This window comes from Protomyctophum parallelum (genome assembly GCF_964188405.1).
Source record: "Protomyctophum parallelum genome assembly, chromosome: 1".
Classification (NCBI taxonomy): domain Eukaryota; kingdom Metazoa; phylum Chordata; class Actinopteri; order Myctophiformes; family Myctophidae; genus Protomyctophum; species Protomyctophum parallelum.
The window spans coordinates 761072-788908 of record NC_139697.1 but is presented as its reverse complement, the minus strand read 5'-3'; the positions used below and the strand labels follow the sequence as shown (position 1 = coordinate 788908).

The window sequence follows — 27837 nt, the reverse complement described above, 5'->3', positions numbered from 1 at the left end:
TCATTAAGTTCTAGTCATTTAATACTAGTCATTTAATACTAGTCATTAAGTTCTAGTCATTTAATACTAGTCATTAAGTTCTAGTCATTTAATACTAGTCATTAAGTACTAGTCATTTAATACTAGTCATTAAGTACTAGTCATTTAATACTAGTCATTAAGTTCTAGTCATTTAATACTAGTCATTAAGTAATTAAAGCGGGTTTGGAATTGTAACTGAAATCAATACTATATCAGTATTCTGACATTAACCTGAGGGCCGCATTAAGGGAAGGTGGGGGCCGCATGTGGCCCCTGGGCCGCATTAAGGGAAGGTGGGGGCCGCATGTGGCCCCTGGGCCGCATTAAGGGAAGGTGGGGGCCGCATGTGGCCCCCGGGCCGCATTAAGGGAAGGTGGGGGCCGCATGTGGCCCCCGGGCCGCATTAAGGGAAGGTGGGGGCCGCATGTGGCCCCCGGGCCGCATTAAGGGAAGGTGGGGGCCGCATGTGGCCCCCGGGCCGCATTAAGGGAAGGTGGGGGCCGCATGTGGCCCCCGGGCCGCATTAAGGGAAGGTGGGGGCCGCATGTGGCCCCCGGGCCGCATTAAGGGAAGGTGGGGGCCGCATGTGGCCCCCGGCCGCCAGTTGCCCACCCCTGTTTTAGTCGTGTGGTCTCTTCAATAGCTTTCCATCTAGTTTTAGTCACATTTTAGTCACCTGGACTATATGGGGACATAGCCCTCCAAGCAGGACCCAATGGTACTGAAGTTTCTGACTTTTTGACGACACAGAGCATTGCGTCCTGTTGCAGCAGTATCCTGCCACCTGGTACGCAGACATACATAAAACATAAACAACGTGTTTAGCTGTTAAGTATTTTTGTTTGACCGATTTGGTCGCTTTGATTCTTCTCTTCCTTCCTTGTTTATTGACACCTCATTGTACCGCCTATCTGGCTAGCTAGTGGCGCTATAGCTATGACACAGCAGATCAGAGGCAGGGACGTACAGTACAATCCTATCCGTTTCCTCCTCGATCTCAAAATGACATCCATGGGTACCTACGGGTATTTATGTTAGACACACCCACAGACACACCCCCAGATTCTCAGCCACACCCACAGGTTTATTGTGGAGTGTGGAGTAGCTATTCAACCACCAGGTGGCGTCGGCCCATGATGAGCAGAGCTATTAAGTCTTGTCCACCGGCTCCCTGGCTATCTGAAACTCTCAGATCTGAACGAACACCTCTAAGGGCAGCCGAAAGAAAGTGGCACAAGACGAAGCTACCAGATGACCTTTCACACTTTCACTCACTCCTCTCTGCCTTTGCCCACTCACTAACCACTGCTAAAACCTCTTTCTACCACACCAAAATCCAATCCTGTACTTCTAACCCAAGGAAGCTCTTCTCCACTTTCACCTCCCTCCTTAAACCCCCTCCCCCCACTCAACCTTCATCCCTCACTGCTGATGTTTTTGTCAACTACTTCGAGAAGAAGGTTGATGATATCAGCAGCTCCTTTCCTCCCCTCCCACATAAAGTGGCATCTGACTCAACCAACACCAACCCCAACATACCATGCATGTCCTCCTTCTCTCCTCTTTCCCCAGACGAGGTCGTACAACTAGTAACATCCTCTAGACCTACCACTTGTCCTCTTGACCCTGTCCCGTCTCCAATCTTCCAAACCATCACACCTGATCTGCTCCCCTTCATCACCTCCATCATAAACACCTCAATAACCTCAGGCTGCGTCCCATCTGCCCTCAAGTCAGCCAGAGTAACACCACTCCTCAAAAAACCAACCCTTGACCCTTCAGATGTCAAGAACTACAGACCGGTATCACTCCTTTCATTTATTTCTAAAACCATTGAACGTGTCGTCTCCAACCAGCTCTCTCTCCATCTCTCACAGAACAACCTGCTGGATCCCAACCAGTCCGGATTCAAGAAGGCCCACTCCACAGAAACTGCCCTGCTGGCAGTCACAGAAGCACTACATGCTGCCCAAGCTGCTTCCCACTCTGCAGTACTGATTCTCCTAGACCTATCAGCAGCATTTGACACAGTGAACCACCAGCTGCTCCTAGACACCCTAGCGGAGCTAGGCATCGGTGGAACGGCACTAAAGTGGTTCTCCTCCTACCTCACCGACCGGACCTACCAGGTTTCCTGGAAAGGTCTGTTATCATCCCCCCGAACCCTCCAAACTGGGGTCCCACAGGGATCTGTACTTGGTCCCCTCCTTTTCTCACTGTACACTAAATCCCTTGGCACTATCATCTCTGCTCACAATATATCCTATCACTGCTACGCCGATGACACACAACTGTTCCTATCCTTCCCCCCCTCTACCACTCAGGTGGAAGAGCGCATCACTGCATGCCTGGCTGACATCTCACAGTGGATGTCCTCCAACCATCTCAAGCTGAACCCAGACAAGACTGAGCTTCTCTTCTTCCCAGCTAAGTCCTGCCCTATGCGGGAGCTAACTATTTCCGTAGACAACGCCCTGGTAACGTCTGTCCCAACAGCCAGGAATCTTGGTGTTATCCTGGACAGTCAGCTCTCGTTCAAAGCTCACATCACAGCTGTCACTCGATCCTGTAGGTTCACACTCTATAACATACAACGAATTAGACCGTTCCTCACCCAGGAATCAGCCCAGCTCCTAATCCAGACAACAGTCTTGTCAAAACTCGACTATTGTAACTCCCTCCTTACTGGTCTACCAGCATGTGCACTTAAGCCTCTCCAGCTGATCCAAAATGCAGCAGCTCGCTTGGTCTTCAACCAGCCAAAATTCTCACATGTCTCCCCCCTGCTCCGCTCCCTCCACTGGCTCCCGGTCGCTGCCCGCACAGAATACAAAACTCTGATGCTGGCATTCAAAGCAACCAAAGGTATGGCTCCCCCATATCTTACAAGTATGATTGAACCCTACAAACCCTCCCGCGCACTCAGATCAGCCAACACAGGGAAGCTGGAAGTACCCTCACTAAAAACGCAGGGACAACGCTCCACACGTCCCAAACTCTTCTCCCTTCTGGCTCCAAAACTGTGGAATGCACTTCCCATTGCAGTCAGAACTGCAGCATCACTCCCAATCTTCCGCCGTAGCCTGAAGACCCACCTTTTCAGACTCCATCATGGCCCATAGCACTTACCCTAAACCCTTAGATAGCATTTCTGTTGGATTATATAGCATTTGATACAGACTTATAGCATGTTATGTAGACAGCACTGTAATTGTATTGTATGTAGTCATAGCACGCCATAGTACACATGTATAGCATAGTAGTAAAGATGTATAGTTTATATGTATAAGTGTATGTATAGTTTGTATGTATAGTATGTATAGTTTCACTATATAGATATTCCACTGTTACTTTCTTAGCTTACGCATGTTTCATGATAAATACTTTTATGTGATGTATTCCCATGCTTTTGTTTTTGCTCAAATGTAAGTCGCTCTGGATTAAGAGCGTCTGCTAAATGCCTAAATTGTAAATTGTAAATTGTAAATTGTAATAGCTTCTAGCAATATGCAGTGGTGGAAAAAGCATCACATCACAGAGGACCCCCTGTTCTGTGGACCCCCTGTTCTGAGAGGACCCCCTGTTCTGTGGACCCCCTGTTCTGAGAGGACCCCCTGTTCTGAGAGGACCCCCTGTTCTGAGAGGACCCCCTGTTCTGTGGACCCCCTGTTCTGAGAGGACCCCCTGTTCTGTGGACCCCCTGTTCTGAGAGGACCCCCTGTTCTGAGAGGACCCCCTGTTCTGTGGACCCCCTGTTCTGAGAGGACCCCCTGTTCTGTGGACCCCCTGTTCTGAGAGGACCCCCTGTTCTGTGGACCCCCTGTTCTGTGGACCCCCTGTTCTGAGAGGACCCCCTGTTCTGTGGACCCCCTGTTCTGAGAGGACCCCCTGTTCTGAGAGGACCCCCTGTTCTGTGGACCCCCTGTTCTGAGAGGACCCCCTGTTCTGTGGACCCCCTGTTCTGAGAGGACCCCCTGTTCTGTGGACCCCCTGTTCTGAGAGGACCCCCTGTTCTGTGGACCCCCTGTTCTGAGAGGACCCCCTGTTCTGTGGACCCCCTGTTCTGAGAGGACCCCCTGTTCTGTGGACCCCCTGTTCTGAGAGGACCCCCTGTTCTGTGGACCCCCTGTTCTGAGAGGACCCCCTGTTCTGTGGACCCCCTGTTCTGAGAGGACCCCCTGTTCTGAGGACCCCCTTTTTTCATATGCCATCTGAATTAGTTAAAAGCAGGCTCTGTACCCAAACATGCCTGTATTTAGCCTGTCCTGGTTTGTGCTGATTAAAAATGCTAGTCTGTTGCAATCTGACAGTTTTTAGTAGTCTTTGACTCTCTCTCCCCACAGTGTCTACTGTCTAGCCAAACAGGTTATGTTAAGTAGTATGCATCCACTGCACACAAAATGAAGTGGAAACTGAGTTACATGTCCTAACCGTACAGAACTTCTGGGCTGTATGTTTTGATTAATTGAATACACAGGACCTCAATGGAAACAGGCCATATCTTGGGGTTAATCCTTTTGGTAAATTGTGCTTTTATATAGCGCTTTTATCACAAGCGCTTTATATCATACTCTTGTTTGTATTCAACTTTACTTTAGGTGCGTGTTTCTTGCAAATAAAGTAGTCAATCCATCAATGAGTTATACAATGGAATCCTCATTTATCTCTGAGAGTGTAGCCTACAGGAGTCTGGTTTGAACTTCCAGTCAAGAGTCCTGGCTATGAGACAAATGCAAGCAAGCACATTGGTAGGTTTTTGAGATTCATTCTTTAGATGCTAAATGAAAAATATAGGAACCAGGGTGAAATGTACTTCACGTCAAACTGTAGGTGCTTTCCTGTGCTTCCCCCCCCCCCCTGCATACCGTTCATAAAGTATTAAATCAATCAACATGAACCCTAACATTAGGTTGTTTGTTTTGAATGTATCATTAGTTTCCACTTTCCATTTAGTTTAGTTTTTTATTGTAATATGGGGTATATAACTGATTGATTAATTGACTCGGTTATTTAACAGTTTGCAATAAACAAGCACAGAAACTCAGAAAGTACATCTTGGTGTGTAGCGAATCTTGTGGACCAGACCCATTGCAAGATGCTGTACTCTGTTGTCAACCCTAAGCCCTTCCAGCCTTTCAAAGTGTGGAGGTGTTAGTTGGATTCGGGGGTTGAGGCCAAGTAGTAGCCTGACCAGCTTATTAGCATGTCTAAAGAGACACTTGAAGCTGGAGATCTGTATGGGCTTCACTCAAAAACCTGAGTAGACCCCAGAATTGTTTTAAAGAGAAAACAAATACCCCTGGAAAAAGTACTAAAAGTACTACTTTGGTAATTACAAGTAAAAGTTCGTAATGCAACATTTACTTGAGTAAAAGTACAAAAGTAACAAAAGTAGAAATTACACTTTATGCATAATATACCATTGCAAATTTTCAAATATATATAATTTTTAGAAAATAGCAGATCTACAAGCTCACAAGCTTGTGTAGCTATATGGCTAAAGTTAATGTGTGTGTTTGTGATGTGATCAAAAATCTACAAAGTAACTGGGGGTAATGGGGGTCCCTGGCATATCTTTTCAAATGGGGGTCCCTGGCATATCTCTTCAAATGGGGGGTCCCTGGCATATATTTTCAAATGGGGGTCCCTGGCATATCTCTTCAAATGGGGGGTCCCTGGCATATCTTTTCAAATGGGGGTCCCTGGCATATATTTTCAAATGGGGGTCCCTGGCATATCTCTTCAAATGGGGGGTCCCTGGCATATATTTTCAAATGGGGGTCCCTAGCATATCTCTCCAAATGGGGGTCCCTGGCATATCTATATATTAAAAGAGTTTTGCAGCATGTTTTTTTTATTACTTGGTTAATTTGCAAGCTGGGATGTATAGTTGCTCTGGCCTCTGTCCTACTGCCACCTACTGTCCGTTTATTATATTACACAGTGGGTGAAAAAAACACACCCCTTAAGACTAAACCACACCCATCAGAGGTGTGGCTTCCAGAGGTACCCAGGTTCTTTTAAAAACCTATAGGTACCTCTAGGTACTGGCCTGGTACAGACGAAGGGGACAGTACTGTAGCCGCACAAGCCAACCGCACACCGGGAGGCGGTACAATAAACGGTAAACAAACAAGAAGAAATAAAGCGACCAAATCGGTCAAACAAAGATTAAAAATACTTAACGGCTTCCGCGCCACAGGAGATATTCGCAGCGGTTTGTATAGGTACTTAAAGTTCACGAATTCAGAATAACACATACAAAAAAAGGACGTCAAACGCCGCAGATACGATCTCAGAGAGAATATGAATGTCCGGGTTCCAGAATTCCCATACGAAAATATAGTCATGAACAGCGACCCTACATAAAACTCGTCCAAATTTCAGAAAAGCTTTATGGAGGGTCCCGAAAGGGGTTAATAGGGACCTATATACCACGGGCATATAGGCCTATACACATCTCAGACAATGTGATAACTTTTACATTTGTACAGAGCATACTAATTTAGTCGGGGACAACAAAGAGAAAGAATAATCATTATTCGCCCTGGCAAATGCAATGTTTTTGTTTGTTTTGGTTTTCATCAAGAAACAATAAAAATGCAAAACTCACATTGGACACGCCATGGTTTTGCATTCCCTGGGTAAACAGAGAGAGAGTGAGAGAGAGAGAGAGAGAGAGAGAGAGAGTTTTGGCTGCAAAATATGTCAATTCCTGTCACAAGAAAAGGGACAACCAGTAGGACACACATACAGTATGGCATGTTTTATTTTCTGCACCACCTGCTTTATTTTATATTTTTATTTTTCATGTCATTGATATTATGATGTTATGTTGTTGTTCGTCATATCTGTGATTGTGCTTTGGCAACACTTGTAAAACGTCATGCCAATAAAGCCTGTTGAATTGAATTGAGTGAGAGAGTGAGAGAGATAGATATGATAGATATATATATATAGAGAGAGATGAGGGTGAGAGTGAGTGAGAGGGAGAGAGAGAGAGAGATGAGGGTGAGAGGGAGAGGGAGAGGGAGAGGGAGAGGGAGAGGGAGAGGGAGAGGGAGAGAGTGAGAGAGAGTGAGAGAGTGAGAGTGAGAGGGAACTGAACCTGCCAAACGGCCTCAAAATCCACAGCTGGTTACTTCACAAGGTCAATAAACGGTATACAGCGCGTCGCACCCGATGGTCACAGCGGCAAGAAGAGACAACATGGTGTCCCCAAAGTGGGGTCCCGGGACCCCCAGGGGTCCGGGGAGCCCCAGGGGTCCTGGAGGGAGACCCAGGGCCAGGGGTCCCCCTGCATGCAGCTAAATGATAGTTAGACCCTTTCTGACCTGAGATCAGATTCTAAAAAATGTCTTCTATACGTCCTGACCGTTTTCTGAAAAAAAGCTATGTTTCTATGTCAGTCGTTCTTCGATCTTTCAAAAAATAGCAGACCTACAAGCTCATGAGCTTGTAGATCTGCTATTTTTCAATAGCTAAAGCATAACATAATGCTATAACACCAAAAGGGGTTCCCGCCCCAAAATGGATTAAGAACCAAATGCCAAACTGCCCCCGCTGTCCATCTGTGTCTCTCCTTCCTTCACTCACTTCTTGTCAACCTTCCCAGAGTCTGACTCAGTGAAAACACTAGTTTTTTTTGGTCATAATTATAATAGTCTTTTGAATAATTTTCAATTTCAGTTTTAGTCACATTTTAGTCACCTGGAATGTTTTAGTGTTAGTTTTAGTCGACTAAATCTACACTTGATTTAGTCGGGCCTTGATGCCGTCGTATAACGACTGATTTTATACACTTGTTGAAAATAGCCGATCTGTGTGTGTGTGTGTGTGTGTGTGTGTGTGTGTGTGTGTGTGTGTGTGTGATATGCCGGGACAAATCCCAGTGGGCCACAGCGTCGGTGTGGCATGAGCTGTCAAAAAAATCCATCGTTTTTAGATTCTCTCTCTCTCTCTCTCTCTCTCTCTCTCTCTCTCTGTCTCTCTGAAGGCCTCTCTCTCTCTCTCTCTCTGTCTCTCTGAAGGCCTCTCTCTCTCTCTCTCTCTCTCTCTCTCTCTCTCTCTCTCTCTGTCTCTCTGAAGGCCTCTCTCTCTCTCTCTCTCTCTCTCTCTCCTGGCTGTCATGTGAGGTGAGCATGAGAGCGTGTAGCGTATGTGTTCTGGGACTGTGTGAGCTCACACACACACACACACACACACACACACACACACACACACACACACACACACACACAGTTTTAGTTTTAGTTTTAGTTTTAGTCCTAGTCTCTTCAATAGTTTTCATTTAGTTTCAGTCACATTTTAGTCACCTGGAATGTTTTAGTGTTATAGTCTAGTTTTAGTCGACTAAATATCACACGATTTTAGTCGACTAAATGTACAGTTTATTCAGTCGACTATAAAATGTATTTTGGTGGGCCTTGATGCTGTCGTGCTGAAAACGCGTTGCGCTGCTTGTAGATCGTCTTATACTGGATCTCTTGTCCACTAGTCCCTTCCTATAACATTTTAGTCTATAGTTTTTATCTGTTGACGAAATTGTCAGTATATTTAGTCATAGTTTTAGTCATCAATAGCTTAGTTTTCATTTAGTTCCCATTTAGTTTTCGTCAGTGGAAAAAGAGTTTCAGAGCGGTAGCTAAAAGTACAGTACATTTTTAGAATCTGATCTCAGGTCAGAATGGGTTAACTCAGGGGTCTTCAACCTTTTTTAAATGAAGTGCCATGTTTTTATTTTCCAGATCGTCGGTGTGCCACATCAACATTAATTAATTTTAATGACACCACATGAAAAATTCCAACATATTTTGCTTGTCCACAAAGTTGTTATAATGATCATTTACTCATGGCAATAACAGTTCAGTTTTAATGAATGTAGAATGCAGGATGTAATTTACACACAAATGTGAGGGACATTTATTTATTTGACTGCATTTTTTGTAATAGTTTATTTTAAAACCAAAAATACTCTCTCACACACATGCCAGTGTGCCTGCAGTGATCACCCTCCTTTGTGCCAATGTTGGCACTGGTGCCTAAGGTTACCTACCCCTGGGTTAACTAATGCCCACCTCCTGGTGCCTAGGGTTACCTACCCCTGGGTTAACTAATGCCCACCTCCTGGTGCCTAGGGTTACCTACCCCTGGGTTAACTAATGCCCACCTCCTGGTGCCTAGGGTTACCTACCCCTGGGTTAACTAATGCTCACCTCCTGGTGCCTAGGGTTACCTACCCCTGGGTTAACTAATGCCCACCTCCTGGTGCCTAGGGTTACCTACCCCTGGGTTAACTAATGCCCACCTCCTGGTGCCTAGGGTTACCTACCCCTGGGTTAACTAATGCCCACCTCCTGGTGCCTAGGGTTACCTACCCCTGGGTTAACTAATGCCCACCTGGTGCCTAGGGTTACCTACCCCTGGGTTAACTAATGCCCACCTGGTGCCTAGGGTTACCTACCCCTGGGTTAACTAATGCCCACCTTCTGGTGCCTAGGGTTACCTACCCCAGGGTTAACTAATGCCCACCTCCTGTCACTCACTGGTGCCTAGGGTTACCTACCCCTGGGTTAACTAATGCCCACCTCCTGTCACTCACTGGTGCCTAGGGTTACCTACCCCTGGGTTAACTAATGCTCACCTCCTGGTGCCTAAGGTTACCTACCCCTGGGTTAACTAATGCCCACCTCCTGGTGCCTAAGGTTACCTACCCCTGGGTTAACTAATGCTCACCTCCTGGTGCCTAGGGTTACCTACCCCTGGGTTAACTAATGCCCACCTTCTGGTGCCTAGGGTTACCTACCCCAGGGTTAACTAATGCCCACCTCCTGGTGCCTAGGGTTACCTACCCCAGGGTTAACTAATGCTCACCTCCTGGTGCCTAGGGTTACCTACCCCTGGGTTAACTAATGCTCACCTCCTGGTGCCTAGGGTTACCTACCCCAGGGTTAACTAATGCCCACCTCCTGGTGCCTAGGGTTACCTACCCCAGGGTTAACTAATGCTCACCTCCTGGTGCCTAGGGTTACCTACCCCTGGGTTAACTAATGCCCACCTCCTGGTGCCTAGGGTTACCTACCCCAGGGTTAACTAATGCTCACCTCCTGGTGCCTAGGGTTACCTACCCCTGGGTTAACTAATGCTCACCTCCTGGTGCCTAGGGTTACCTACCCCAGGGTTAACTAATGCCCACCTCCTGGTGCCTAGGGTTACCTACCCCAGGGTTAACTAATGCTCACCTCCTGGTGCCTAGGGTTACCTACCCCTGGGTTAACTAATGCTCACCTCCTGGTGCCTAAGGTTACCTACCCCTGGGTTAATTAATGCCCACCTCCTGTCACTGGTGCCTAGGGTTACCTACCCCTGGGTTAACTAATGCTCACCTCCTGGTGCCTAAGGTTACCTACCCCTGGGTTAACTAATGCTCACCTCCTGGTGCCTAGGGTTACCTACCCCTGGGTTAACTAATGCCCACCTCCTGGTGCCTAAGGTTACCTACCCCTGGGTTAACTAATGCCCACCTCCTGGTGCCTAAGGTTACCTACCCCTGGGTTAACTAATGCTCACCTCCTGGTGCCTAAGGTTACCTACCCCTGGGTTAACTAATGCCCACCTCCTGTCACTCACTGGTGCCTAAGGTTACCTACCCCTGGGTTAACTAATGCCCACCTCCTGGTGCCTAAGGTTACCTACCCCTGGGTTAACTAATGCCCACCTCCTGGTGCCTAAGGTTACCTACCCCTGGGTTAACTAATGCCCACCTCCTGGTGCCTAAGGTTACCTACCCCTGGGTTAACTAATGCTCACCTCCTGGTGCCTAAGGTTACCTACCCCTGGGTTAACTAATGCCCACCTCCTGGTGCCTAAGGTTACCTACCCCTGGGTTAACTAATGCCCACCTCCTGGTGCCTAAGGTTACCTACCCCTGGGTTAACTAATGCCCACCTCCTGTCACTCAGGCGCCTGGCAGACTGAGAGAGATGCAGAACGTGACTGATCTGGAAGTCAGAGAGCTGCTGCCCGTAGAAATGGGCCTCATGCGGCTATTGTGGATAGACTGTGTGGACAGACTGTTAATGTGGGCCAGGTGTATTTGTTTTAGTAGTGTGGACATCATTATGCTGTTGTATGACATTGACCCGTGGTCACTATAAAACCATAACTATAATTATGGGACCCTGACGACGGCTTGACGGCCGAAACACGTCGGTCGTTTTGTTAAAGGGACACGTCACCCTTTTTGCAAAACAATATATGTTAATGATGTTTAGAAGCTTTAGAACACTTCCCTGTGAGTCTTTATGTGTGTAATAAGTGGTTTTAGATATTTTAGATTGTAGCAGTGAGCCCAGTGTCTCTGATGTCATGGACACTGGGCTCACTTACTTCCTGGACTACAATTCCCACAATTCTTTGGTGCACTGCTCCTCCTTGTGGATAGGGGGAGGGTTGTCTTACTGAGACATGTAGTCCAGGAAGTAAGTGAGCCCAGTGTCCATGACATCAGAGACACTGGGCTCACTGCTACAATCTAAAATATCTAAAACCACATATTACACACATAAAGACCCCCAGGAAAGTGTTCTAAAGCTTCTAAACGTCATTAACATATATTGTTTTGCAAAAAGGGTGAAGTGTCCCTTTAACGCATTCTGACCTCAGATCAGATTCTACAAATATACATCCTGACAGTTTTCTGAAGAAGCTATGTTTACTATGTCAGTCGTTCTTCGATTTTTCAAAAACAGCAGACCTACAAGCTCGAGCTTGTAGATCTGATATTTTTTCAATAGCTATAAGTGTAACATAATGCTTAATGCTCTTAGCCGAGCTGATGCCATTTAACTCATTCATTGCGGCTATAGCTGTTAGCTTAAACCCCAGTTCCCACGTGGCCAGCATCAGCGTCCACCTTTAAGAGAAGGAGTTTGCCATCCTGACAGTTTTCTGAAAAAAGCTATGTTTCTATGTCAGTGGTTCTCGCCAGTTGTCCACATGGTCTATATATAGTGTATAGTCTATATTTGGGCTATATAGTCTATGCATGTATAGTCTATACATGGTCTATATATAGTGTATATATTCTATATTTGGGCTATATAGTCTATGCATGTATAGTCTATACATGGTCTATATATAGTGTATAGTCTATACATGGTCTACATGTATTTAGTCTTCAAGCGTTTTCAGGTGGAGACATAGAACGATACAGAACGGTCTGGATCTAAAGATGACAGAGGGAGGGAAGTCCATGAGTGGCTATAGAGACAGAGAGAGAGAGAGATATGGTCTTTTTGTTCGAGTATTATCTGATTTCTGTTTCTGTGTGTGTCTTTGTGCGTGTGTGTCTTTGTGCGTGCGTGCGTGCGTGCGTGCGTGCGTGCGTGCGTGCGTGCGTGCGTGCGTGCGTGCGTGCGTGCGTGCGTGCGTGCGTGCGTGCGTGCGTGCGTGTGTGCGTGCGTGTGTCTTTTGATGTGTATTTCAGATCGTCTCTCAGAGGAAACTGAGCAAAGCTCTGCTCAAGCAGGGAAACACTGCTGGCAAGTCCTCCATTACGGTAGGAGATATTCACACGCACGCATGCACGCACACACACACACACACACACACACACACACACACACACACACACACACACACACACACACTACGGCTTGAAAATGTACAGTGAGGTATCTTTATGCGAGGTATGCTATTATTGCGAGAGACAGCGTTTTATGGAGGTAAATAAAGGGCATATTATTATGATGTCTATTTGCCGACTGAGCAGTCCCGCATGGGCAAAGCCCCCGGGGAGCAGAGACGGGAGTATAAATCATGTGGAGCACAGTTAGCTGCTCCTCTCAGACAGTTAGCTGCTCCTCTCAGACAGTTAGCTGCTCCTCTCAGACAGTTAGCTGCTCCTCTCAGACAGTTAGCTGCTCCTCTCAGACAGTTAGCTGCTCCTCTCAGACAGTTAGCTGCTCCTCTCAGACAGTTAGCTGCTCCTCTCAGACAGTTAGCTGCTCCTCTCAGACAGTTAGCTGCTCCTCTCAAACAGTTAGCTGCTCCTCTCAGACAGTTAGCTGATCCTCTCAGACAGTTAGCTGCTCCTCTCAGAAAGTTAGCTGCTCCTCTCAGACAGTTAGCTGATCCTCTCAGACAGTTAGCTGCTCCTCTCAGACAGTTAGCTGCTCCTCTCAAACAGTTAGCTGCTCCTCTCAAACAGTTAGCTGCTCCTCTCAAACAGTTAGCTGCTCCTCTCAGACAGTTAGCTGCTCCTCTCAAACAGTTAGCTGCTCCTCTCAGACAGTTAGCTGCTCCTCTCAAACAGTTAGCTGCTCCTCTCAAACAGTTAGCTGCTCCTCTCAGACAGTTAGCTGCTCCTCTCAGACAGTTAGCTGCTCCTCTCAAACAGTTAGCTGCTCCTCTCAGACAGTTAGCTGCTCCTCTCAGACAGTTAGCTGCTCCTCTCAGACAGTTAGCTGCTCCTCTCAAACAGTTAGCTGCTCCTCTCAGACAGTTAGCTGCTCCTCTCAGACAGTTAGCTGCTCCTCTCAGACAGTTAGCTGCTCCTCTCAAACAGTTAGCTGCTCCTCTCAAACAGTTAGCTGCTCCTCTCAAACAGTTAGCTGATCCTCTCAGACAGTTAGCTGCTCCTCTCAGACAGTTAGCTGCTCCTCTCAGACAGTTAGCTGCTCCTCTCAGACAGTTAGCTGCTCCTCTCAAACAGTTAGCTGCTCCTCTCAAACAGTTAGCTGCTCCTCTCAGACAGTTAGCTGCTCCTCTCAGACAGTTAGCTGCTCCTCTCAGACAGTTAGCTGCTCCTCTCAGACAGTTAGCTGCTCCTCTCAGACAGTTAGCTGCTCCTCTCAAACAGTTAGCTGCTCCTCTCAGACAGTTAGCTGCTCCTCTCAGACAGTTAGCTGCTCCTCTCAGACAGTTAGCTGCTCCTCTCAGACAGTTAGCTGCTCCTCTCAGACAGTTAGCTGCTCCTCTCAGACAGTTAGCTGCTCCTCTCAAACAATTAGCTGCTCCTCTCAAACAGTTAGCTGCTCCTCTCAGACAGTTAGCTGCTCCTCTCAAACAGTTAGCTGCTCCTCTCAAACAGTTAGCTGCTCCTCTCAGACAGTTAGCTGCTCCTCTCAAACAGTTAGCTGCTCCTCTCAGACAGTTAGCTGCTCCTCTCAAACAGTTAGCTGCTCCTCTCAAACAGTTAGCTGCTCCTCTCAAACAGTTAGCTTCTCCTCTCAGACAGTTAGCTTCTCCTCTCAGACAGTTAGCTGCTCCTCTCAAACAGTTAGCTGCTCCTCTCAAACAGTTAGCTGCTCCTCTCAAACAGTTAGCTGCTCCTCTCAAACAGTTAGCTGCTCCTCTCAAACAGTTAGCTGCTCCTCTCAAACAGTTAGCTGCTCCTCTCAGACAGTTAGCTGCTCCTCTCAGACAGTTAGCTGCTCCTCTCAAACAGTTAGCTGCTCCTCTCAAACAGTTAACTGCTCCTCTCAGACAGTTAGCTGCTCCTCTCAAACAGTTAGCTGCTCCTCTCAAACAGTTAACTGCTCCTCTCAAACAGTTAACTGCTCCTCTCAAACAGTTAGCTGCTCCTCTCAAACAGTTAGCTGCTCCTCTCAAACAGTTAGCTGCTCCTCTCAAACAGTTAGCTGCTCCTCTCAAACAGTTAACTGCTCCTCTCAAACAGTTAGCTGCTCCTCTCAAACAGTTAGCTGCTCCTCTCAAACAGTTAGCTGCTCCTCTCAAACAGTTAGCTGCTCCTCTCAAACAGTTAGCTGCTCCTCTCAAACAGTTAGCTGCTCCTCTCAAACAGTTAGCTGCTCCTCTCAAACAGTTAGCTGCTCCTCTCAGACAGTTAGCTGCTCCTCTCAAACAGTTAGCTGCTCCTCTCAAACAGTTAGCTGCTCCTCTCAAACAGTTAACTGCTCCTCTCAGACAGTTAGCTGCTCCTCTCAAACAGTTAGCTGCTCCTCTCAAACAGTTAGCTGCTCCTCTCAAACAGTTAGCTGCTCCTCTCAAACAGTTAGCTGCTCCTCTCAAACAGTTAGCTGCTCCTCTCAGACAGTTAACTGCTCCTCTCAAACAGTTAGCTGCTCCTCTCAGACAGTTAGCTGCTCCTCTCAAACAGTTAGCTGCTCCTCTCAAACAGTTAGCTGCTCCTCTCAAACAGTTAACTGCTCCTCTCAGACAGTTAACTGCTCCTCTCAGACAGTTAGCTGCTCCTCTCAAACAGTTAGCTGCTCCTCTCAAACAGTTAACTGCTCCTCTCAAACAGTTAGCTGCTCCTCTCAGACAGTTAGCTGCTCCTCTCAAACAGTTAACTGCTCCTCTCAAACAGTTAGCTGCTCCTCTCAAACAGTTAGCTGCTCCTCTCAAACAGTTAGCTGCTCCTCTCAGACAGTTAACTGCTCCTCTCAAACAGTTAGCTGCTCCTCTCAGACAGTTAGCTGCTCCTCTCAAACAGTTAGCTGCTCCTCTCAAACAGTTAGCTGCTCCTCTCAAACAGTTAACTGCTCCTCTCAGACAGTTAACTGCTCCTCTCAGACAGTTAGCTGCTCCTCTCAAACAGTTAGCTGCTCCTCTCAAACAGTTAGCTGCTCCTCTCAAACAGTTAGCTGCTCCTCTCAAACAGTTAGCTGCTCCTCTCAAACAGTTAGCTGCTCCTCTCAAACAGTTAGCTGCTCCTCCCAGACAGTTAGCTGCTCCTCTCAAACAGTTAGCTGCTCCTCTCAAACAGTTAGCTGCTCCTCTCAAACAGTTAGCTGCTCCTCTCAAACAGTTAGCTGCTCCTCTCAAACAGTTAGCTGCTCCTCTCAGACAGTTAGCTGCTCCTCTCAGACAGTTAGCTGCTCCTCTCAGACAGTTAGCTGCTCCTCTCAGACAGTTAGCTGCTCCTCTCAGACAGTTAGCTGCTCCTCTCAAACAGTTAGCTGCTCCTCTCAAACAGTTAGCTGCTCCTCTCAAACAGTTAGCTGCTCCTCTCAAACAGTTAGCTGCTCCTCTCAGACAGTTAGCTGCTCCTCTCAGACAGTTAGCTGCTCCTCTCAAACAGTTAGCTGCTCCTCTCAAACAGTTAGCTGCTCCTCTCAAACAGTTAGCTGCTCCTCTCAAACAGTTAGCTGCTCCTCTCAGACAGTTAGCTGCTCCTCTCAAACAGTTAGCTGCTCCTCTCAAACAGTTAGCTGCTCCTCTCAAACAGTTAGCTGCTCCTCTCAAACAGTTAGCTTCTCCTCTCAGACAGTTAGCTGCTCCTCTCAAACAGTTAGCTGCTCCTCTCAAACAGTTAGCTGCTCCTCTCAAACAGTTAGCTGCTCCTCTCAAACAGTTAGCTGCTCCTCTCAGACAGTTAGCTGCTCCTCTCAAACAGTTAGCTGCTCCTCTCAAACAGTTAGCTGCTCCTCTCAAACAGTTAGCTGCTCCTCTCAAACAGTTAGCTTCTCCTCTCAGACAGTTAGCTGCTCCTCTCAAACAGTTAGCTGCTCCTCTCAAACAGTTAGCTGCTCCTCTCAAACAGTTAGCTGCTCCTCTCAAACAGTTAGCTGCTCCTCTCAAACAGTTAACTGCTCCTCTCAGACAGTTAGCTGCTCCTCTCAAACAGTTAGCTGCTCCTCTCAAACAGTTAACTGCTCCTCTCAAACAGTTAACTGCTCCTCTCAAACAGTTAGCTGCTCCTCTCAAACAGTTAGCTGCTCCTCTCAAACAGTTAGCTGCTCCTCTCAAACAGTTAGCTGCTCCTCTCAAACAGTTAACTGCTCCTCTCAAACAGTTAGCTGCTCCTCTCAAACAGTTAGCTGCTCCTCTCAAACAGTTAGCTGCTCCTCTCAAACAGTTAGCTGCTCCTCTCAAACAGTTAGCTGCTCCTCTCAAACAGTTAGCTGCTCCTCTCAAACAGTTAGCTGCTCCTCTCAGACAGTTAACTGCTCCTCTCAAACAGTTAGCTGCTCCTCTCAGACAGTTAGCTGCTCCTCTCAAACAGTTAGCTGCTCCTCTCAAACAGTTAACTGCTCCTCTCAGACAGTTAACTGCTCCTCTCAGACAGTTAGCTGCTCCTCTCAGACAGTTAGCTGCTCCTCTCAAACAGTTAGCTGCTCCTCTCAAACAGTTAGCTGCTCCTCTCAAACAGTTAGCTGCTCCTCTCAAACAGTTAACTGCTCCTCTCAAACAGTTAGCTGCTCCTCTCAGACAGTTAGCTGCTCCTCTCAAACAGTTAGCTGCTCCTCTCAAACAGTTAGCTGCTCCTCTCAGACAGTTAACTGATCCTCTCACACAGTTAACTGCTCCTCTCAAACAGTTAGCTGCTCCTCTCAAACAGTTAGCTGCTCCTCTCAAACAGTTAACTGCTCCTCTCAAACAGTTAGCTGCTCCTCTCAAACAGTTAGCTGCTCCTCTCAAACAGCTAGCTGCTCCTCTCAAACAGTTAGCTGCTCCTCTCAAACAGTTAGCTGCTCCTCTCAAACAGTTAGCTGATCCTCTCAGACAGTTAGCTGCTCCTCTCAAACAGTTAGCTGCTCCTCTCAAACAGTTAGCTGCTCCTCTCAAACAGTTAGCTGCTCCTCTCAAACAGTTAGCTGCTCCTCTCAAACAGTTAGCTGCTCCTCTCAAACAAATCGTGACAATGAACACAATGTTTTGGGGCCGATCAAATCATTAGAAAGAAGAAAATAAAGGCAGGAGACAACAACACTTTGTTTTGTTTTTCTTCTTATAAATGATTTGATCGGCCCCAAACATTGTGTTCATTGTCATGATTTTAGTGAAGAGAGGAGAGTCCGCACACAGGTTTGCTCCAAGGTGTTTGCTTTTTATTCAATACACCATAAATAAGACACAACGTTTCGGCCGTGAACGGCCTTCACCAGGTGTTCATTGTTATGATTTGTCACGATCCGAGTTGGCTTTGTCCGCGGCGTAACCGTCTTTAAATAAATACTTTAAAGAAAAGCCTATGGGGGAAAATGCATTGTGATTCATTTCCTGGGCCACTCGTCGTTCTGAAAGGGGGAGGGACTGCAACGCTCTATAGCATCCTTAAGACATCCTTAAAGGACCACTTCACCACTTTTCAACCTATCTTCATATAACAGGTCCTCACTAATAATCATGAAAAAATGGCGCAATTTTTTTTCTACTCTGTCTGTGTCTCATAGGAGGGCTGTAGGCAGTTCAGAAACCGTCTTCCAGTGACATCATCGATGGGGAATACAAGCTAATAAAAACGGCAGGCTTTCTAGTCCTGAAAAGTTGCAATGCGAAAATGGAAGCCATCGTTCTCACGATAATGAACATCTAAACATTTTTGTAAAAAAAATCTTGTTTAAAAAATAATCTGCCTAATGATGATGATGTCACTGGAGGACGGTTTCTAAACTGCCCCACAGCCCTCCTATGAGACACAGACTGAGTAGAAAAAAATCGTGCCATTTTTTCATGATTATTAGTGAGGACCTATTATATGAAGATAGGTTGAAAAGTGGTGAAGTGGTCCTTTAAGCACTTAAGCCCCTTGTTATAAGGAATGCCTCTTCCAGACTGTGGTCAAATGTACAGTAGGCCTACTGGCCTACTGTACTCTTCCAAAAGGATCACTTCTCTACTGTCCTCATCAACATCATCTGGTGTATTAGCCGTGACATCTGGATTAGGCATCATTTTCATTATGGTGCATGAACATGGCAGTTTTAAACACGTGAGTGCCTGTAAATTGTAGCAGATGATGCCGAAACTATAATTAACCTAATGTCGTTCACTAATAGATCCACGGTTATGTCATGCCTAGCATTGTACACACTCCCAAATATAGTATACGTATAGCAGCCATTAAAGGACGACTTCACCACTTTTCAACGTATCTTCATATAATAGGTCCTCACTAATAATCATGATAAAATGGCACGATTTCTTCCTACTCAGTCTGTGTCTCATAGGAGGGCTGTGGGCAGTTTAGAAACCGTCTTCCAGTGACATCATCATCAGGCAGATTTTTTTTTAAACAAATTTTTTTTATACAACAATGTTTAGATGTTCATTATCGTGAGAACGATGGCTTCCATTTTCGCATTGCAACTTTTCAGGACTAGAAAGCCTGCAGTTTCTATTAGCTTGTATTCCCTATCGATGATGTCACTGGAAGACGGTTTCTGAACTGCCCAACAGCCCTCCTATGAGAGACACAGACCGAGTAGAAAGAAATTGCATTTCTTCATGATTATTAGTGAGGACCTGTTATATGAAGATAGGTTGAAAAGTGGTGAAGTGGTCCTTTAACCCATTCTGACCGGGCACCCATTTTGGTGTCGGCATCATGTTATGCTTTAGCTATTTAAAAATAGCAGATCTACAAGCTCATATCGCGCCACCGAGTGGCGCGATACGAGCTTGTAGGTCTGCTATTTTTTGAAAAATCGAAGAACGACTGACATTTTTAGAATCTGATCTCAGGTCAGAATGGGTTCATCAGACCTGCAGTGTGTGTCCGGCGGAAACCTCGTATGAATCTGATCTCAGGTCAGAATGGGTTCATCAGACCTGCAGTGTGTGTCCGGCGGAAACCTCGTATGAATCTGATCTCAGGTCAGAATGGGTTAAGAATATAATGAGAGAGTTTATGTACATAGCATCGTTCAGATAGGGTTTCAGTAACTCCATCAGTGTGGTGATGGTGCAGACGATGAGTATTATCATACTGTACATACTGTACTATATACCACTGTACCCAATATATACAGTGATGCAGTGTTGTTTTTGGCAGCTAATTTCTATTTTAGTTTTAGTCATCATAGTCTCTTGAATAGTTTTCATTTAGTTTCAGTCACATCTTAGTCACCTGGAATGCTTTAGTGTTAGTCTAGTTTTAGTCGACTAAATATCATATGATTTTAGTCGACTAAATCTACAGTTGATTTAGTCGACTAAAATGTATTTTGGCGGGCCTTGATGCTGTCATAATGGTTCTTTTTACACTGGCTGAAAATAACTATTTGCTGAAAATAACTATTTTCAGCATGCAACCAATTGTACAATGACTTATTCTGGATCTCTTGTCCACTAGTCCCTTCCTAACATTTTAGTCTAGTTTTTATTTGTAGACAAAATCAACAGTATATTTAGCTTAGTTTTTATTTCTTTTTTTGCCAGTGAAACAACACTTGTCCGATGCTGGTTGCAGGCTGGTGGCGAACACGTGCCCTCCAGCATGTTGTATTGTATTGTGTATATATACTGTATCATGCATGGTTCTAACATGCGTGTGTGTCGTGCTGGTTATAGCATGTAGCTTTGACTCATCAACTGCATCGTTTTTTAATATCGTATGCTTTCGTGCTGCCTGCACGACTCTGACTCGAATTTCGTGAATTTCTCTTTTTTTTTTCTCCATGAAAAGATGTCTTGTCTTTAGTCTGTTGTAGTTTCTGAACATTATACTACTACTCTACATTCAAAATGTGGCCATAACTACTGTGGCTTTAACACATTCTGACCTGAGATCAGATTCTAAAAATGTCTTCTACATCCTGACAGTTTTCCATTCTGACCTGAGATCAGATTCTAAAAAATGTCTTCTACATCCTGACAGTTTTCCATTCTGACCTGAGATCAGATTCTAAAAAAATGTCTTCTACATCCTGACAGTTTTCCATTCTGACCTGAGATCAGATTCTAAAAAAATGTCTTCTACATCCTGACAGTTTTCCATTCTGACCTGAGATCAGATTCTAAAAATGTCTTCTACATCCTGACAGTTTTCCATTCTGACCTGAGATCAGATTCTAAAAAAATGTCTTCTACATCCTGACAGTTTTCCATTCTGACCTGAGATCAGATTCTAAAAAAATGTCTTCTACATCCTGACAGTTTTCCATTCTGACCTGAGATCAGATTCTAAAAAAATGTCTTCTACATCCTGACAGTTTTCCATTCTGACCTGAGATCAGATTCTAAAAAAATGTCTTCTACATCCTGACAGTTTTCCATTCTGACCTGAGATCAGATTCTAAAAATGTCCTCTACATCCTGACAGTTTTCCATTCTGACCTGAGATCAGATTCTAAAAATGTCTTCTACATCCTGACAGTTTTCCATTCTGACCTGAGATCAGATTCTAAAAATGTCTTCTACATCCTGACAGTTTTCCATTCTGACCTGAGATCAGATTCTAAAAATGTCTTCTACATCCTGACAGTTTTCCATTCTGACCTGAGATCAGATTAAAAAAAAATGTCTTCTACATCCTGACAGTTTTCCATTCTGACCTGAGATCAGATTCTAAAAAAATGTCTTCTACATCCTGACAGTTTTCCATTCTGACCTGAGATCAGATTCTAAAAAAATGTCTTCTACATCCTGACAGTTTTCCATTCTGACCTGAGATCAGATTCTAAAAAAATGTCTTCTACATCCTGACAGTTTTCCATTCTGACCTGAGATCAGATTCTAAAAAAAATGTCTTCTACATCCTGACAGTTTTCCATTCTGACCTGAGATCAGATTCTAAAAAAATGTCTTCTACATCCTGACAGTTTTCCATTCTGACCTGAGATCAGATTCAAAAAATGTCTTCTACATCCTGACAGCTTTCCATTCTGACCTGAGATCAGATTCTAAAAAAATGTCTTCTACATCCTGACAGTTTTCCATTCTGACCTGAGATCAGATTCTAAAAAAATGTCTTCTACATCCTGACAGTTTTCCATTCTGACCTGAGATCAGATTCTAAAAAAATGTCTTCTACATCCTGACAGTTTTCCATTCTGACCTGAGATCAGATTCTGAAAAAATGTCTTCTACATCCTGACAGTTTTCCATTCTGACCTGAGATCAGATTCTAAAAAAATGTCTTCTACATCCTGACAGTTTTCCATTCTGACCTGAGATCAGATTCTAAAAAAATGTCTTCTACATCCTGACAGTTTTCCATTCTGACCTGAGATCAGATTCTAAAAAAAATGTCTTCTACATCCTGACAGTTTTCCATTCTGACCTGAGATCAGATTCTAAAAAAATGTCTTCTACATCCTGACAGTTTTCCATTCTGACCTGAGATCAGATTCTAAAAAAATGTCTTCTACATCCTGACAGTTTTCCATTCTGACCTGAGATCAGATTCTAAAAATGTCCTCTACATCCTGACAGTTTTCCATTCTGACCTGAGATCAGATTCTAAAAAAATGTCTTCTACATCCTGACAGTTTTCCATTCTGACCTGAGATCAGATTCTAAACATGTCTTCTATGTCAGTCGCTCTTCGATTATTTCAAAAAATAGCAGACCTACAAGCTCGTAGCGCGCCACTCGGTGGCGCTCTACAAGCTTGTAGATCTGCTATTTTTCAATAGCTAAAGCATAACACAATGCTAACACCAAAATGGGTTTCCACCCAGAATGGCTTTAACCCATTCTGACCTGAGATCAGATTCATACGAGGTTTCCGCCGGACACACACTGGTCTGATTAACCCATTCTGACCTGAGATCAGATTCTAAAAATGTCAGTCGCTCTTCGATTAAAAAAAAATAGCAGACCTACAAGCTCATAGCGCGCCACTCGGTGGCGCGCTATGAGCTTGTAGGTCTGCTATTTTTCAATAGCTAAAGCATAACATGATGCCGACACCAAAATGGGTTCCCGTTCAGAATGGCTTTAAACAGACAGCATCAAAGTGCTCGACATTAAAGTCTCTCTCTTGTATAGCAAAAAAAAAGAGTAACTAAAATGAATTGGACAGCGCCGCCAAACAATGCTTGCTCAAATTTAGAAATAAGATTAAAATAATTGTGCAGCACTATTGTATGCAAGACTGTGTGATCTGCATCTACCAGTGATCACGCCTTCTAGAAGAGGCTGAACAAACACCTCCTCAGTATGAGACTGTAATCCCACAGAGCTCAAGGACTGTCATTTATATTATATTTATATTATCAATATGTCGTTTAGACATATTGTACGCCCGAATGAGTAGCTGCAGGTCATTGATAGACAACTTTAGTTTTCTTCAACCAAGGTTCATGTTTTAGGTTGTTATTAGAGAAACTAAAAGGTGTGTTATTTTTTTTTTTCATTTTCTGCTTTCTTTCATTTTAGGGATTTTAGCTGTTTTTGATAGGGGGGGCAGGGGCATTCGAGCATGGGGCTAAATAGGTATTATTTTACAAAATATTATGACCATTTATTTATTTATTATTTACTATAGTCCTAATAAACCCCAGGAAATTACATCTGACCACAAAAGATCTCAGGATCTACTGAATGTGAAGGTAGCCTACTGGGGGGAAGCCACACTGTGTCATAGGCTCAATATGTCAGTTTGACACATTCAGTAGATCCCATGATATTTTGTGGCCAGATGTAATTTCCTGGGGTTTATTAGGAACTATAGTAAATAATTAAAAAAGAAATCGCTATAAAATGTTGTAAAAAAATACATATTTAGCCCCATGCTCGAATGCCCCCGCCCCCCTGTCAAAAACAGCTAAAATCCCTAAAATGAAAGAAAGCAGCAAATTAAAAAATAAATAGCACTCATCTTTTACTTTCTCTAATAATAACCTAAAACATGAACCGTGGTTGAAAAAAACCTAAAGTTGTCCTTTAAGCTTAATAAAGAAAATTAAAAAGGAAGGCCAGCTATAGCGTTCCTTGTAGTTTTAAAGCAGTCCAGTGTTGTGGTTGTTTTTGTTGTTACTGAGATCAAACAGTTCATGATGTCTCTGTAGCTCACGGATAAAGTTCTCACACAGAGCTCGGTCATTGAGGTCAGGCCAATATTGTTAACAGGATGCTACTGTAGGGCAAAACGAACCACTTTCTCCCAACGTGAACTATTTTGCCATTCGGTTGACTATAAAGTATAAGTGTTTTACATGCTAGGCCAGCTATAGGTGAACGTTGTTGGCGCATCCTTCCTAATAGCCTCTTACTTTTCATCAGCAGTGTTGGTGGCATTTACACGTCCTTGGAACAGTGGATGAACTGGCTGGAATAACGTGTTCCTTCCACGCGCTACGTCCAACCAGGGAAACTCCCCCCCTGTCAGGTTTAAAGGAGCAACTTGGACACTCAGGCATGAAGGAAGCATGAGTTCAAGTCCGTTGCTCTCCCCTTGTCCCCCATATATGGGGACTAGGTTGGTCTCCCCTTGTCCCCCATATATGGGGACTAGGTTGGTCTCCCCTTGTCCCCCATATATGGGGACTAGGTTGGTCTCCCCTTGTCCCCCATATATGGGGACTAGGTTGGTCTCCCCTTGTCCCCCATATATGGGGACCAGGTTGGTCTCCCCTTGTCCCCCATATATGGGGACTAGGTTGGTCTCCCCTTGTCCCCCATATATGGGGACTAGGTTGGTCTCCCCTTGTCCCCCATATATGGGGACTAGGTTGGCCTCCCCTTGTCCCCCATATATGGGGACTAGGTTGCTCTCCCCTTGTCCCCCATATATGGTTGGCGGAGGGTGTGGCAGGATCACATTAGATGATTGACACAGGGGTGAAAAATGGGGTACAAAATCGTGGGATAAAAAATATATGAAATAAAGGAACAGTGTTTATTTAATGGACAATGAAGTTGATGATGTTACGTTCCTTCATGATCTCATTGCCCTTCGTTTTGCTCTCTCCCTTTCACTGTCTTTTCATCTCTCTCTCTCTCTCTCTCTCTCTCTCTCTCTCTCTCTCTCTCTCTCTCTCTCTCTCTCTCTCTCTCTCTCTCTCTCTCTAAAGGTAACAGCGGAGGAGCTGTCCGGTAATGACGATTATGTGGAACTCTCCTTCAGCGCTCGCAAGCTAGATGACAAGGTGTGTGTGTGTGTGTGTGTGTGTGTGTGTGTGTGTGTGTGTGTGTGTGTGTGTGTGTGTGTGTGTGTGTTAGAGAGGTAGATAAAGACATAGAGAGGTGGGGGTTGTAAAAGGGCTGTGGGACTCAGTGATGTAACCCATGCACACACACACACACACACACACACACACACACACACACACACACACACACACACACACACACACACACACACACACACACACACACACACACACACACACACATTAATTATCTATAGCCTACATGCTGTGCTCGGGGTGAATTACGAGTGAGGTTATGAGCAGACAGACAGGTGATGAGCAGACAGACAGGTAGGTGATGAGCAGACAGACAGGTGATGAGCAGACAGACAGGTTATGAGCAGACAGACAGGTTATGAGCAGACAGACAGGTTATGAGCAGACAGACAGGTAATGACTGTTTCCTTCCTTCCTTCCTTCTCCCCTTCCTTCTCTCCTCCCTCCCTCCCTCCCTCCTTCCTTCCTTTCCTCCTCTCCTTCCTTCCTTCTCCCCTTCCTTCTCTCCTTCCTTCCTTCTCTCCTTCCTTCCTTCCTTCTCCCTCCTTCCTTCCTTTCCTCCTCTCCTTCCTTCCTTCTCCCCTTCCTTCTCTCCTTCCTTCCTTCCTTCCTTTCCTCCTCTCCTTCCTTCCTTCCTTCTCCCCTTCCTTCTCTCCTTCCTTCCTTCCTTCCTTTCCTCCTCTCCTTCCTTCCTTCCTTCTCCCCTTCCTTCTCTCCTTCCTTCCTTCCTTCCTTCCTTCCTTCCTTCTCTCCTTCCTTCCTTCTCCCCTTCCTTCCTTCCTTCCTTCTCTCCTTCCTTCCTTCTCCCTTTCCTCCTCTCCTTCCTTCCTTCCTTCCTTCCTTCTCTCCTTCCTTCCTTCTCCCTTTCCTCCTCTCCTTCCTTCCTTCCTTCTCTCCTTCCTTCCTTCCTTACTTCCTTCCTTCCTTCCTTCCTTCCTTCCTTTCCTCCTCTCCTTCCTTCCTTCTCCCCTTCCTTCTCCCCTTCCTTCCTTCCTTCCTTCCTTCCTTCCTTCTCCCCTTCCTTCCTTCCTTCCTTCCTTCCTTCCTTCTCCCCTTCCTTCCTTCCTTCCTTCCTTCCTTCCTTCCTTCCTTCCTTCTCCCCTTCCTTCCTTCCTTCCTTCCTTCCTTCCTTCCTTCCTTCCTTCCTTCTCCCCTTCCTTCCTTCCTTCCTTCCTTCCTTCCTTCCTTCCTTCCTTCCTTCCTTCCTTCCCTCCTTCCTTCCTTTCCTCCTCTCCTTCCTTCCTTCTCCCCTTCCTTCTCTCCTTCCTTCCTTCTCTCCTTCCTTCCTTCCTTCCTCCCTCCTTCCTTCCTTTCCTCCTCTCCTTCCTTCCTTCTCCCCTTCCTTCTCTCCTTCCTTCCTTCCTCCCTTTCCTTCTCTCCTTCCTTCCTTCCTTCTCTCCTTCCTTCCTTCTCCCCTTCCTTCCTTCCTTCCTTCTCTCCTTCCTTCCTTCTCCCTTTCCTCCTCTCCTTCCTTCCTTCCTTCCTTCCTTCTCTCCTTCCTTCCTTCTCCCTTTCCTCCTCTCCTCCTTCCTTCCTTCCTTCTCTCCTTCCTTCCTTCCTTACTTCCTTCCTTCCTTCCTTCCTTCCTTCCTTTCCTCCTCTCCTTCCTTCCTTCTCCCCTTCCTTCCTTCCTTCCTTCCTTCCTTCCTTCCTTCCTTCCTTCCTTCCTTCCTTCCTTCCTTCCTTCCTTCTCTCCTTCCTTCTCCCCTTCCTTCTCCCCTTCCTTCTCCCCTTCCTTCCTTCCTTCCTTCCTTCCTTCCTTCCTTCTCCCTTTCCTCCTCTCCTTCCTTCCTTCCTTCTCTCCTTCCTTCCTTCCTTACTTCCTTCCTTCCTTCCTTCCTTTCCTCCTCTCCTTCCTTCCTTCTCCCCTTCCTTCTCCCCTTCCTTCCTTCCTTCCTTCCTTCTCTCCTTCCTTCCTTCCTTACTTCCTTCCTTCCTTCCTTCCTTTCCTCCTCTCCTTCCTTCCTTCTCCCCTTCCTTCTCCCCTTCCTTCCTTCCTTCCTTCCTTCCTTCCTTCCTTCCTTCCTTCCTTCCTTCCTTCCTTTCCTCCTCTCCTTCCTTCCTTCCTTCTCCCCTTCCTTCTCTCCCTCCTTCCTTCCTTCCTTTCCTCCTCTCCTTCCTTCCTTCCTTCTCTCCTTCCTTCCTTCTCCCTTTCCTCCTCTCCTTCCTTCCTTCCTTCTCTCCTTCCTTCCTTCCTTACTTCCTTCCTTCCTTCCTTCCTTCCTTTCCTCCTCTCCTTCCTTCCTTCTCCCCTTCCTTCTCTCCTTCCTTCCTTCCTTCCTTCCTTCTCTCCTTCCTTCCTTCCTTACTTCCTTCCTTCCTTCCTTTCCTCCTCTCCTTCCTTCCTTCCTTCTCCCCTTCCTTCTCTCCCTCCTTCCTTCCTTCCTTTCCTCCTCTCCTTCCTTCCTTCCTTCTCTCCTTCCTTCCTTCTCCCTTTCCTCCTCTCCTTCCTTCCTTCCTTCTCTCCTTCCTTCCTTCCTTACTTCCTTCCTTCCTTCCTTCCTTTCCTCCTCTCCTTCCTTCCTTCTCCCCTTCCTTCTCTCCTTCCTTCCTTCCTTCCTTCCTTCTCTCCTTCCTTCCTTCCTTACTTCCTTCCTTCCTTCCTTCCTTCCTTCCTTCCTTCTCTCCTTCCTTCTCCCCTTCCTTCTCCCTTCCTTCTCCCTTCCTTCCTTCCTTCCTTCCTTCCTTCCTTCCTTCTCCCTTTCCTCCTCTCCTTCCTTCCTTCCTTCTCTCCTTCCTTCCTTCCTTACTTCCTTCCTTCTCTCCTTCCTTCTCCCCTTCCTTCCTTCCTTCCTTCCTTCTCTCCTTCCTTCCTTCCTTACTTCCTTCCTTCCTTCCTTCCTTTCCTCCTCTCCTTCCTTCCTTCTCCCCTTCCTTCTCCCCTTCCTTCCTTCCTTCCTTCCTTCCTTCCTTCCTTCCTTCCTTCCTTCCTTCCTTCCTTCCTTCCTTTCCTCCTCTCCTTCCTTCCTTCCTTCTCCCCTTCCTTCTCTCCCTC

At 45.8% G+C, this 27837-nt stretch overlaps 1 protein-coding gene across 1 annotated transcript in view; it reads left to right on the top strand.

Moving 5' to 3' along the window:
• The window catches only part of LOC310872472 (copine-4-like), a gene marked incomplete at both ends in the record, with an annotated part of 83186 nt that overhangs the window by 12174 nt on the left and 43175 nt on the right, over positions 1-27837 (top strand). Inside the window, 2 exons of the mRNA XM_083784371.1 lie at positions 12509-12580; positions 24729-24803. Of these exons, the coding sequence (XP_083640497.1) occupies positions 12509-12580; positions 24729-24803 (147 nt within the window). The remainder of the gene's footprint in view (positions 1-12508; positions 12581-24728; positions 24804-27837) is intronic.